Genomic DNA, 14,144 nt, shown 5'->3' on the forward strand with positions numbered 1-14,144 from the left:
TATAAAGAAACAATGCATCATTCAATTATACAATATTTGCTCTTATGAAATCTTTCTATTTAAAAATTTCTCTATTAAGAATCAAATAAGCTGCTTCCAACTTCCGAATTATTCGACCTTTTGCCATAATATTAACCCACTATTCGGTCAAGTTGTAATATAGAACTGCTGGACATCATTAGATTGAAAATGCAGATCACAAACGTACTGTTTTATTTTAAATCTGTTGACAGTCATTCACTTCACATACTATTACCATATTTAAATTATTTTCGAAACTTTTTATTTACCATTATAAAAACAAATTGTAATAATTATTGACTTGACTTCTAGTTTTTAGGTTAATATACCTCCTCGATATATCTACTAAACAGACTAAACTCAATATAAAATAAAATTGGTCGTTATTTGCTTACTTCACTCGTATTTATTATGCTACATTCATTTGGGACATATGGAACATTAGCGCCACCCCAACTTCTGCCATTTCTTGGACAAATTTTGTCAATTTTCCCGTATGAGTTTGTGCTCCTTATCTATATAGTCTCCCTGGTACAGACATCGGACATATTGCGTGTCAAATTCGGGTAAAGAAGCGTACGCGTTCAATTTCTTTTGCAAGTGTAAATTACTCTCCGTACTTCAGTTCTTACTTCTTACCTTTTCAGAAATTGTACAGAGCAATTTATACAGGCACTATATTATTGTTGGTACATGACGGTGTACTTTGCACTGAAGCATATTTTTGATATGAAACGGATGAACTAACTACACTTTTCTCCGTCTGATGTAATAGTCACTGGTGTCAGTTCTTATTGGATTTTTTTGAATGACATTTATCAATAAAACGATTCGAATCAAATCTGACATTAGACAGATGCCGAATCTCAACGGCCCAATGCTACACCAGCTACCTAAGCAACCTCACAAATTTGATCTCCCCACCATTTAATTCTAATAATTCCGTCTCAAACCACAAGCAAAAATTGCAACCGGATGCAGAATATCCTTGCAATAAAACGCCCATTCTGCATAATTCAATTCCGGAATCAATCCAACAAAACGCACCTTATAAAGTCGACCCAGAATATACCTACCTAATTTTTTAAACACATTAATAATTGTATTGCTTGAAAATGAGAACACGGTTCATAGAAATCGTGTGTATATTTAAGGGTGTGGCCAATATGGGTAATTTTAACATCATAAATGATAAATCATTTTCTAAATTCCATGATACACAAAATTTTTACCGAGTTTCTAAAAACTATTAAAAAAAGTACAAGCAGGCAATAAAAATTGTACATTAGCAAATTTTAAAACAAATGTGACTAGAACAATAAATAAGACTATTCTGAATGTCGACAGGAATGTCTCATGGACATATGCTGTTGGGCTCCTCATAAATAGATATGCTGTACTTTTTATATGAATGATCATTATATTTACTACTAGTCTATTATAAAACCAGTTTCAATATTGGTTAAAATAAATTACAAATGCCGTAAACTGTATTTGCTAGTTAAAAACGGGATATTTTTATAACAGGGGTGGTCAATCTTGTCACCTCAGTTGATTTTTACGTTAAGTTCAATTTTGATTAAAAGGCCTAAAACAATCTGAATCCTTATGACAATCTGATATTGTTAGAGGGTTTCATTCCTCTGCACTATAAAAATGGCCTTAATTGTGAAAACTTTGAGCACCTCAGATGTAAACTATAGTCGTTAGTTTTAGATGGTATAATTTAATATTTTTGCAAATCATATTTAGTTTACTATTTTATTTTCTGATTAATTAAGTTTAATGATGAAAAATTTAACAGCTTTCTTAGTCGGCACATATTTTATTATTATAAATGGTTTTTCTACAACCTTGGACGGTCGTCACCTGGAAAATAACATTAAACACTACCAGAATTTATCTCACTATATGTTTATTTGGATATTTGCACCAAAAGGAACAGTGCAGGAATGTTTGTGTTAAAAAACTACTTGTTCGTAACCAAAAATTTCACACGGAAAAAATAAATAAATAAATACACATCACAAATTAGTCTGTGAACTAACAACTTTTTGATTAGGCAAACTTCTGTGATGGCTAGTGAAAATTAAAACGATTTTTTTTAATAATTAAACATGGGGCTATACTGTTACAATATTTTTCTCATGTTCATCCAACACAATTGAAATTTCATAAAAAATGCCATAAGCTGCAACTCAATTTTGGTCAATTTATCAAAAGGTACTAGAAACGCGTATTTTTTTGTCTAACCGTAATGATAAGCAAAAAAGTGATGTTTTTTTTCTTAATTAATTGGCATATAACTTGATTTTCGCGAAAAATCTAAGGGGAATATATGCAAAATATTAAATTGAGCAATCCAACAGGACTGTCAAATATGCAACGTAAGTAATAAAGCCATCTAAAGAAAAATGTCATTGAATGTTAGAACACATTATTATTGTGTTACGTGACAGCAGCATATTTCCGCATTTGTATGAAATGTATATTAACAAAAAAATTTTATGTTTATCCCATGAATCGATTTTTTTTGTTGATTTTATAATAAACTTCATGCACACGATTAAAGATGTAAACATGTTAGCACTTATTTTATTGAAACACTCGAATTTTTCCCATAAATTTTATGTAAAAACTAAGTTATATGTCTGGCTTCTATCACATGAAACTATATGTATACATACACACCATTCTATTAAAAAAAATGGCAAACACCTACAATTAAGGTAGGCATTTCAATATGTACTATTTTTAGAATCATTAATGCTAGTTTATATTTTGTTTTTCAAAGTTGGTTATAAAATGGTCGAGTTATAAACAGTGGCCTTTTTTACGAGTCCTAGTACAACATTGACTTTTTGTGAGAATAATACAAGATCACCTGATTGTTTTCATCAGATGGTTATAGAAAAATATTTTTTAATACAACCTTTTGCAAGATCTCAGTCAGTAACATAAATTTTATTACACAATTTTTTTTTGGTAATTTTTTTCAGTTCAGTATGTGGATCTAGAAATTATTCCTAAGATATACCTTGTTTAAATTCACCAGTCACCACCGGTAGGAACAGTTTAATGAAAACAATACCTTTCGGCACAAAGGTTTACTGAATTTATTAATTTTTCTCAGACGATAAAATACTGCAATAAGTACAGAAAAAACTTAACTAAGAAATAACTTGAAACAATAACTTACCTGAGACAAATCGATAGTAACTTTACCCTAGTCGTATTCCAGTTTAATTGGGGGTTCGTGACATAAATCAAAAAAGTTATAATGTATTTAGCATTTACTTATTTTACAATATGCAATCATACATAAGATGAGTTATACCTACAGCCAGAAAAATATCACCACATATTTTAAACTACATTTGAGTTCTATAAATCAAGACTGCATTTTCTAATGTTTACAGTCCATACTTGTTCATTAACAGAGCTTAATGTATCAGCTAAAATGGGATGTATAAAACATTTCTAAAATATACATAGAAAATTAAAACTTGTATAAAAACACCACTTTCGGTACTTCCTTTGTACATTTATTTAATTAAATTCATTATCAGACATGTATAAAGCATTCGCACAGTAATACCAAACATGAAATAAGAGAAGTGAGTGCGCAGGAAACCAAAGGGGGACACCACCTGCACCTGCACCAGACCAGGCAACTGGACAGCTGTTGGGATCTACTGTACTGTGCTCAAAGTTTATATCAAATAATAAATAACATAAGTAACATGGATGTATGTTTAACATTTTCCAGAAAGACGTATGTCACTTAATTTACAAAATGGTACAATTATATAATGGATTACACTATGTGAATTGATTAGCTATCAGAGATCAGGATCTCGTTTCTAGTCTTGTTGTCAATTTTCGCACCACACTCGCACACGCACGCACACTGTCATTGTGATAAAAGTCTGGAAAATCACACTATACAATGATTTATTCTGTACACCAGCAAGGCCGCATAGACAGTTCAGTATCTACAGAGGTAGAAAGGATTAGCTACGGGATATCTGAAATAGCACTTTGGAGAGCAGTAACGCCACTTGTTGGTCTAAGATTTGGCTCATAACAAGGGCAAGTAGCCGTGACTCTTGCTGTACTAACAGAGGTTTGTTTTCAGGGTGCCGTGCCAGGAAAACTAGAGTGGCAGCTGCTCTTCTCAACATATCCAAACTCGTACCCATTGAATCGGGATTATCTCTCAGTGCACTAATACCATGTTGGTTGGCCACACCCAAAGCACTTTGTTCTGCTTGTTCAATGAAAGCCACCAATAGTGAAACACAAGGGGTTTGCGAGGCAACTACTCTTGCCATACTACTGTCGGCCGCAGCTAAATAATGCAGTAGATTTATCGAAAATTCACGTAATACTTGATCCTCCGACCTACACAGGTGTTTAGTAAGCACACCACATAGCTTTTCCAATCTGGAAAATGGAGGTGTCGCTATGACCAGATCGACATTACTATTTGTTACACATAGTTTGCAAAGTGCTTCTAGTGCTAGGCGCTGTGGAGAGAGCAAGGATGAAGGTCCTACAGAAGCGAAAGGGTCTTGACCTGTGGCCGATGGGCATATAGCCCAATGTAACAGTCCGTCCAGCAGAGGCCTGGCCACTTCTTCTTCGAATACAGCTACATCTATTTGTCCAGCTATATTAGACATAGACACCAGAATATTCTCCCTAACCTGTAACAGGAAGTCCCACCACCATTCGCTTTCGCCCTGTAAACTACTACAGGAGTCTGCAAAGTCGGCATCCTCCTGAAAAAGAGAAGAAAAACATAAAATATTTACTTTAAATAACTAATATTTAATGATTACATAAATAATATGCATATCAACGATGTCATTAAGGTGCGTATACATCTGCGTGCCGCGCGTTTGCAGCAAGTTCTCTAGATTAGTACGGGGTTTTCGAGTTGCGCACGAACTGCACGCACACGACGCGTCACGATCCACCTTGAGTCGGTTTTTTCGACGAATGCTTTCAAAGTGTTGCTTTGTGTGTTTGCAGTACAGATTTGGACGGGAGAGCGAGAGGCTTGTTGTTCTTGCTGTGCGTCCATTCAGCGGTATTATGGAGTGGTCGGAAGAAAATGTAACTAAACTTATCGATGCTTATCGGTGCGAAATCCCTTCTGTGGAATCCTCAACATAAAGATCATTTTCCTTTTCTTTTTACACAAACTTGCCATTATCAAAAAAGGACCATTCATGAACCGAAACGGCGTAATTTTTATCGCGTGACAGAAACATGATCATCTACAATGCAAAATGTCTACTAAAATGTTTGTGGGTTTTCTTTGGATCGCGGAAGGTTCCTCAAAATGAATAGTTCAAACGAACATTAGACGAGCAACGAACGCGCAGCGCGCACACCGCGCGGGTTGCTTGGCGCGCAGATGTATACGTACGTTTATATTCATTAGAAATTAATAAAATTCTATTTGAGGAATCAAAAAAAAGTAGTTTCCAAAGAGGGGATAGGGCATAACACAACAGAATATCAAATTAAAAACATTTTCTTATACAGAGTAGTACTAAATTGTCTCCTAATATCTTCAGGATGGATTATAAACATAATTATTAGCTAATTATATGTTTGTATTCCATATTTACAAACATTTTTTCAGGATCGAATGTTAAAAACTGGTATACCTTGTGTGAAAATCATTCAACATTTCTTAAAATTATCATAAATGTATCACAAACTAAAATACAAGACACACTTTGTGCCGTCAATTTTTTTGCTCAACATTTTTATAGAAATCAAGCCACTGTCTAAATAAAACAAAGTTTTATTTAGTTTGCTCAAGATGTCATTTCAATAAAATGATTTAACATTTAATCCCATGAGAGTATTCATTTATAGAGTGGTTAGAGATTGTTCTTTATTTGGGTATTTTGCTACCGGTTTTCGGCCATATCTGAAATTCATCCTAATCATATGGACTATGTTTTTTGGACCTTCAGAAACAATATTAAATCGATTCTAGGCAAAATATATACAATCCCCCAACCCAAACACTAAAAAATGCTTAAAATTGTAGTAAAACCATCCGATGTACAGAATCATATAAACAATATTTTTTAGGCACAATTTAAGTAAAATCACTTGTTTATATAATCATAATCATAAAAGTAAACTCTTACTCTTATCTCCCTCTACTCCCCCTCCCACTCAACTGCATAACCTCTAAAATACACTTAAGTAAAGAATTGAATGTAAAAGAAATTCTACATCATGTAAAAACATTTATTTAAAGGTCTAGAAAAAATAATATTCTACTAGATTTAGCTAGTCCAGTTCAGAAGAAAATGAATAGAAATTTACAGAAGAACATTTGTGCCTTGTATATTATTCAATTGTTGGATTCTTTAGAAAATTCTAGAGATATTTCATGTACAGTGTCCTATACCTTTCTTCAACTGTTTCGGAAATATGAAGTGTTTTCAGATTTATTGCAAAAATTAACAAAAAAAAAAAAGAAAATTATTTGATTACAGAAATTCCCTACAATATACTCAAAAACTAATAAGTAATACTGTTTATTTATTTGATAATGTAAAGAAGCAAAAAAAAACATTAATGCCAATGTAGATGTTCAAAATGCTCGTCGCGAACGCCGACGCCGCACCGCAACAAATCTGAAAACATTTAATATTTCCGAAACAGTTGAAGCTAGGTATAAAACTGTACATGAAATATATCTAGAATTTTCTGAAAAATCCAAAAATTGAATATACAGGGTGTTGCATTTAAAACAAGAAAGTTACATGACACACCCTGTATAAAATGTTTTTGTTGAAAAAAATGCGCAACTAAAAATACCAATCGACGTGTCTGAGCGTTTTTTCGAACACGCCCCCATTTATTTATTATTGAATTTATTCCATTTGGGTGATGCACACTGTATGTATGTATAAACATTAGATATTTTCTCCTTGTGTCAAATTATACAAACAATATTAAAAAAAGTGCAAAAAAGTTAATATGTAATTAGAACGTATAAACAAAGTTAATGTAACTTTGAATCGTGTAACATAAAATATGTTCACTAAAAATAACTTGGGTAGGTACTACTGCTTGAAAAAAAAAAAAAAGAAAACAAAAGCTGTTGATATAGTAAACTAACGCATTAAATACTGTTTTTTTAATCATTAAACAATTCAGAAAAATATCTAAAAGTTTTGTATTGTCCATAAAAAAGGAATAGAAATATGTACATAACATTCTATCTCCTTACTTCTTTTCTATTACTTGTTACTTTTGTCATAAGTATATATTAGATTCCTAAAAAATTAAATCTATCTACACACAGTATTTATGGTATTCTTTTAGCCATATCTTCCTTATTATTCGAGAAACATAACTAAAACTTTTTTTTTTACTGTAATTTGAAGGGCTTTTATATACAGTGTGTCCCACTTAAGCATTAACCATCCACGTAAAATTGTTATTTGTTGACCGATTTGTTTCAACTTTTTTTTGTTTGATAGATCTCAAAAAGGAGTAGAATGTATAATTTCGGTATTTTCATGGTCTAAGTCAGGGGTCGGCAAGTAATTTTAGGTGGGGTCCAAAAACTTTTGAAAATTTTTAACGAGGTCCAGAAAAAAAATTCATATTTCTTATTTTTTTATTTGGACTCAAATTTAATCTGCTTACTAACCAATAAGAAGTCAAAACACACACACAATTGTAAAATACTAGAAAAAAATGATAAGATTGGCACTTAAACGTAAAAAACATTTTTTAAATAATTTATTTGAGTAATTTATACTTTCAAAAAATTTTTGGCGGTCCAATATTTTACCTTTCGCGGTCCGGACCTGGACCGCGGTCCGCCAGTTGCGGACCCTTGGTCTAAGTCATGGCCAACCAAGACACGTTTTATAGGAACAGAAAACGAGAAATATTAGCAATTTTTTTTTGACAAAAACTGCACCGGATTCTTATTCAGGACTATCTAAAACCCTACCATACCGATTTTTGTTGTAATATTTATATAATATAATATTTTAATTTTTACTTACGAAGTATATGCATTATTTGAATATTGTATCAGTATTATTCAATTTATTAGTAATAAAGAAAAATTATTATTATTGTTATTATTACAAAGAGAAAAAAATTAAACATTTATTTAATAGGAAAATTCATTGAGGATTTTCAATTATTAACTATTTAGTGAAAATATAAATATTCAAATAATGCATTTGCTACATAAACCTTCAGTTTAAAAAATTATAGTTTAATTTTATACAACACCCTGTGAAAGCAAAATCTAATTTGAACATTAATACTTCCTCAGCTATGTATTTGATTATTTAAGAGAAGCACAGGATTGATGAAGAAGGCTATGGAAACAAACAATGTAACTTGTCAACAAATAAGCTGTCACTGCATTAACAATAACTTCAGTAAAACGTCACAATGGTTAATTATTCTTTACAAGAAAAAACAGAAATTGTGCGATTGGTAGGTGATGGAATACGATCATTTCGTGAAATTAATAGGAGGCATCCTGGACAAAATATTCACCATACTACAGTTGTGACTATTAATAAAGTTTTTGATGAAACTGGAAGTGTAGGTAAACTTCCCAACCAACATCGTAATCGTGTGCTTCATATAAACCAAATAATTCTTAACTATTTTAATGAAAATCTGCAGTCGAGCATTAGAGATGCCAGCATTAATTTAAATATATCTAGAAATCGAATTTGGAGATGTTTAAAAAAATGAGACGGGCATACAAACCCAAACTTCTTCACAGTCTAGAAATAGGAGACAGAGAAAGAAGAATGAAATATTGTTTATGGCTTCAGGTATGTACTTAAATACAAGTTTTTTGAAAAATATTTTGTACACTGATGAAGCTACAAATGGTATTGTTTCTTCGCAAAATATTAGAATGTGGTTATACAATGCAAAAAGCAATAGGTAAATATTTGGCGCGGCATTTTAAATCTAAAAATCATTGGGCCTTACTATTTTCAAGGAAATTTAAATTTAAACACACTGTATGTATATAAAAAAAACAAATTCCTAAAACTTTGGTTCTCACAATTTTTTTATAAAGATAAAAAGATAAAGCTAAATCTTATGTACAATTTTTTTTTATTCGCTTAACGGAAAGATATTGCAATTTTAAGGCTCATTGCAAAAAATTTGAATTTTATATCACCTTTTATAACTGGCGCGCTGAGTATCCGCTGAACCGGCGGGTATGACGTCACCGCATGCTTACGTGTGTTAGTCAGTCGGGTAGTCAGGTTTTAGTTGCCTGTTAATTTTCGATTGAGTACGTTAAGATACCGAATTTTGTTAGCAATATGGAAGACACAGAACAGAAAAAAATTACAAATATTGTATTGTTCCCAGTGTGAAAGCACTAGTGTCAAGAGCCTAAGAAAATAATAATGTCCCTGTAATTCTGTCATGCAGATATAAAATCAATAGTCTATTAGTCTCTACTTTAATTTGTTTTTTTATAATATCTTTTATCTGAAAAATTATTTATTTTGAAAGCAACAAAAACCTGAAGCAACTCTTCAGACCTCTGGGGAAGTTACGAAAACAACTTTTTATTTATATAGAAAAATTCTCGTACAAGAAAACTACCTATCATAAGTAGATCAAAAATTACATGTGGCTGATGTAGTTTCAAACTGAACCTAGGTTGATCGCTTATAATTAATAATGGGCAAGGGTAATAAAATAATTTTGGGGTATAAATTTATAACTAGGAATTTTGATGGTGGGATGAAATGGTTGACGCTGCATCAAAGCACTGGAATTAATGTCACACATGTAGATATCTTCTAAAATTTGGTGAATATTTAGTATTTCTGGGAGAGAAAACCAAATACTTAGGTTATTACTTCAGGATTATTCTGTGGTTTAAAATTTGGTGACCATTTACTATTTTTGGTAAAAAATACATATTTAAATTTATATACATTATAATTATACAGTGGCTTCATAAATGTCCGAGTCCCAGTTGATCAAATTTATTTTGACGCTCAATAAATTTGTCCTTCTTAAGCTGACATTTCAGAAATTATCAAGAAAAATTTACCAACTAAGACCCTAGATGAAACATCAATCCAGAGGAGTTCATAACTTTTAGTGTTTAATACCTGTTCTTGTTTGTACAATTTAGCAGTGTTTACCAGTATTTCTGTGCTTTTCTATAAATTAATCTTTGCCGAGTTGGAAAAAAAGTTCTTTTCAGAACTTGAAAGTTCGACGTTTTAACGTGTTAAACAAATATTTTAAGGTTATGTTTCATTTGTTACTGTCTTATTTCTTGTAGATTTGTGTAAAAATGCCGTTTACACCAGAACAAGACGCATTTATTTTGGTAGCACATTTTCGCAGTGGTACACGAAACACAGATGGAATTTGGTCTTACTCTTTGCATTCTTCATGACAACCATATTCTATTAACAAGCAAATTTTTTTGTCAAGAATAACTTTTTCTAGTAAAATTGAAAATAAAAATGTTTTCCATCCACTGTAAACGTGGACATTAGTGATGTGTCATTCATGAACGATCCAGTCATAATGACCGAATCTTCTAAAAGATCCGTGATTGACCCGATTGTGTGATCCTATTGCGCATCGTTCATTTGAACGCAAACTCAGTGCCTGCAGATCTGAACTGGAGAGCTGGTACTGATACAAAATGAAAGCTACAAAAGATCGACTCTATGATATTGGTATCGGTCTCTGTAAGTCAGTATTGTCTGTTTGTGATCTAAAATCTGAATATTGGACACTGTACAGCGATATGTATAATTTAAAAATCATTATTTATACAATCAAATTATGGTGCTGAATGGAATGAAGGAGACGAAATTCCAGTTTTTTACTGACAAGATTAACATGATAAAAGTAAAAGTAGGTACAGTAGAATCTCTATAATCAGGCACTTCATTATACCGCCATGTCCAGTAATTCGGTGTTATTTTTTCCGTGTATGTCTACTGTCTATGAAGAATCCAGTTTATAAAGTTATAGTTTAGTTGAAAGATTATTTTACAGAAGAGTAAAAACTACAATATATGCACACACAAATGTAATATGTATATATATGTACAAATCTCTTTGTTAATAAACAATTAAAGGTAATGTTTTTTAATTTAATACTATTTACATTATACATATTCCATTAATTCAAATTTTCCAGTACTCCGGCACTCTTAGGTTTTTAATCGTGCCGGATTAATCAGATTTGACTGATATAGTTTTAATAAAAACGGTGTCATATAAAGAAATGTTTAATTAATAATAAGTTGCTCCTCCTTTAAAAGACATCATTTTGGAACAAAAGTTGCATTTTGCCTTATCATCAACAGTAAGTTCAGTAAACAAATTTCCATGCTCCAGTTTTTTGTTTTCATTTTGCGAATATGCCTCAAAGACTGCCGTTATAAAACTAAACAAAATAAAAATTGTTTTAAATTTGAGATATAGTATAGGCGCCTTTAAAAGCTCCTCACAATATCCCTATTATTTTTTTTTTGCATAAGCAATACCTACATTTTCTGACATGATTTACAAATATAAAAAATATATGGTCATAAATATATCAAAAGTCAATAGTGCACGTGCAGGTGAAGGAAGATATTAGCTGCCGCAATACAGACTGGATTCGATACTATTTCGTTATCGTTCAGATAAACGGGTCTTCATGAACAGATCATTTTAATAATTGACCTGGATGACCCGGGTCGCGAAAATAAATGGATCTTCCCATCACTAGTGGACATTATAGGTATATAAATTATAAATTGTTTTAAATAAACTAAAAATTGGTATATTTCATAACATTATAAAATAGTCTGGATTTGCACTGTTAGTTATATACTTTTATACATTAATATACCTGAAATGATCATGACTTTCTTTAAATATCTACCTCTATACCAAATTAACCACAATAATAACCACATAGCTGTTTGTTAAAAATAACCCGAGTTCGTCCAAAAATTAATTTTTACTAGTGCGACATTTATTACCAATTAAGCGAACTAAAGGTCAGACATAATGTGATTTATGAATGAATATTTTTTGACAATTTTATTCCAATATAACTTTTTAAAAAATAAAGTGTTGGACAAACCATGAAATAAAGTTTATTTAGTTAAGTTTATTTATTAAAAGACAACTATATAAAAAATTGCATAATCCTATACTATGAAGAAATAATCGTTTGTGAAAGTCCAAAAAACCTTCATATGTAGAAATTAATTTCTCATAAATTATTTACCTGTCCCAATTAATTTTTGCTTTATTGGTCTTCGTTCATACTTTGCTAAATGGGATATGCAATTTTTCTACTTTTTTTCCACCGTTTTAAAAGGATATTTTGGAATAAAAAAGTGCTGTTTTCTACTACATTTCGGTATAATATAGGCAACCAGAGATGCATCAGTTTCCATGCTTAAATCCCACATTTTTCTATCTCCCAATGTTTCCAGAAATTATTTCACTTGTTTACCATTATTTTTGCACCAATTTAATATTTAACAGAAATAAATAAAACTTGACTTACCTCTCGGTCATAATTTCTTGTTTTTTGAGTTCGAGGTGGATGTTCATGATGCAGCAACAGAAGTTTGCCTACAAGTGCCAAAAACATAGAATTTCGGGCAAATTCACCTTCGTTACCAGGAATAAAAGTAAGACTCCTAAGAATATTGGATAAGCAAACACACCGTTTTCCAATATTATCTTGGCTTTCAGTTAGAAGAACTAAACTAGCCTCGTCTCTTGTGTAAGCTTCGTCCTCGTAGTCAGAAATTCTTCGTCGTTTCAATGCCCCCGACGGATCAAGCACTGTTTGTCCTTTCATTTCACTACACTCGCCATTTACACTAATATTCAGATCTATACTTGGCTGTTCCTTACAGTTCGCTTTTTCATTCACTACTTCAGTCTTTACTTTGTCTGTTGCGTCTAACAAAAGCACATCGTTTGCTTCAGAAGAATCCTTTTTAATTCGAGATATCACATCACTTAATGACTTTGTCCTACGTCTTTTGTCACTATTTTTGGCAGGTGGAGGAGCTTCGTCTGGTGGTGGAGCTTCACCTGGCGGCGGTGTCTTAATCTTCCTTTCTGTCTCGTCCTGACATTTTTTACAGTCATTTAATCTCATATGGAAAGGAATGTGACCAAACTCAGCTTGAAATGTAGGTAATATATGATCGGCGGCGGTGTACCATGGTTCTGAAGGTATTTCTGCTAAAATATTAGCACGGTTCGCGTCGCCCCTCGTATCCCAATCTTTTACGTTATCTTGAATAAAGATATCTTCGTTTCGTTCTACTAACTTCACTGGATCTCCCTTGCGTGACATCAACGAGTAATTAACCGTATTGTTCAGTACTACAGTTTTCAAGTTGGGGTCTATGGGTTTAAAAACTCCACCAAGGTCCACTTCAGCAGTATCTGCTTCTTCCTGAGCTGGAAATGGCCCATCGAACATATCTGCTAAACTACGTTTGAAATGTTCTATCAGAAGGTCCAGCAGTCCAGGCCACTGATTCAATCCGAAATACCCAACTGACGAGTCGTCGAAGAGCAGTACATTGAGCAGGTCAAGAGCATAGGTGCTCTCTGATAACAGACCAGAACGCAAACACATTATAACACGCCAAGCATCTACTGGTCCTACATCCGCGCGACATAACCGCTTACGCCGATATAAAACTGGTACCGTAGCTTCTACACTGTCAGGAGGGAACGTAATTTCTCTCTTGGGCATCTGATTGTGACTATAAGAGTTGCTAAGATTAGGCTGAGCCTGACTACTTTTAACACCACTAGGTGGCATTATAGGTGGAAATGGTTTTCCTGGCCTGTGAACGGGACGCATCGAAGTGTTTTGCCCGCCAGTCTGGTTCATTGACGGCCAAGGAGGTTGTCCGGTTTGCGGTTGCTGATAATTTTGAGCTCCAGGCCAAGGACCTCCTGGTCTTCCCCCTTGATTCCATTGTTGTGGCGTAACTTGGGGACTACCTGAATTACCCCCATATTGAGGTGGCCTATACTGATTGTTATTGGGCCAACTACCTGTAAGACAC

The 14,144-nt window shown here is 32.7% G+C and overlaps 1 protein-coding gene across 3 annotated transcripts in view; it reads right to left on the reverse strand.

Annotated features, from left to right (window-relative positions):
* Window positions 1-3,299: 3,299 nt before the first annotated feature.
* The window catches only part of LOC108909920 (trithorax group protein osa), a 198,052-nt gene continuing 187,207 nt past the window's right edge, over window positions 3,300-14,144 (reverse strand). For all 3 annotated transcript variants that reach the window (XM_018714394.1, XM_018714393.1, XM_018714392.1), the window contains 2 exons: window positions 12,611-14,133; window positions 3,300-4,805 (listed from right to left, as the gene is read on the reverse strand). In XM_018714394.1, coding sequence (XP_018569910.1) covers window positions 4,035-4,805; window positions 12,611-14,133 — 2,294 coding nt within the window. In that variant the 3' untranslated portion in view covers window positions 3,300-4,034. The remainder of the gene's footprint in view (window positions 4,806-12,610; window positions 14,134-14,144) is intronic.

This window comes from Anoplophora glabripennis, unplaced genomic scaffold, assembly GCF_000390285.2.
Source record: "Anoplophora glabripennis isolate ALB-LARVAE unplaced genomic scaffold, Agla_2.0 scaffold424, whole genome shotgun sequence".
Lineage (NCBI taxonomy): Eukaryota > Metazoa > Arthropoda > Insecta > Coleoptera > Cerambycidae > Anoplophora > Anoplophora glabripennis.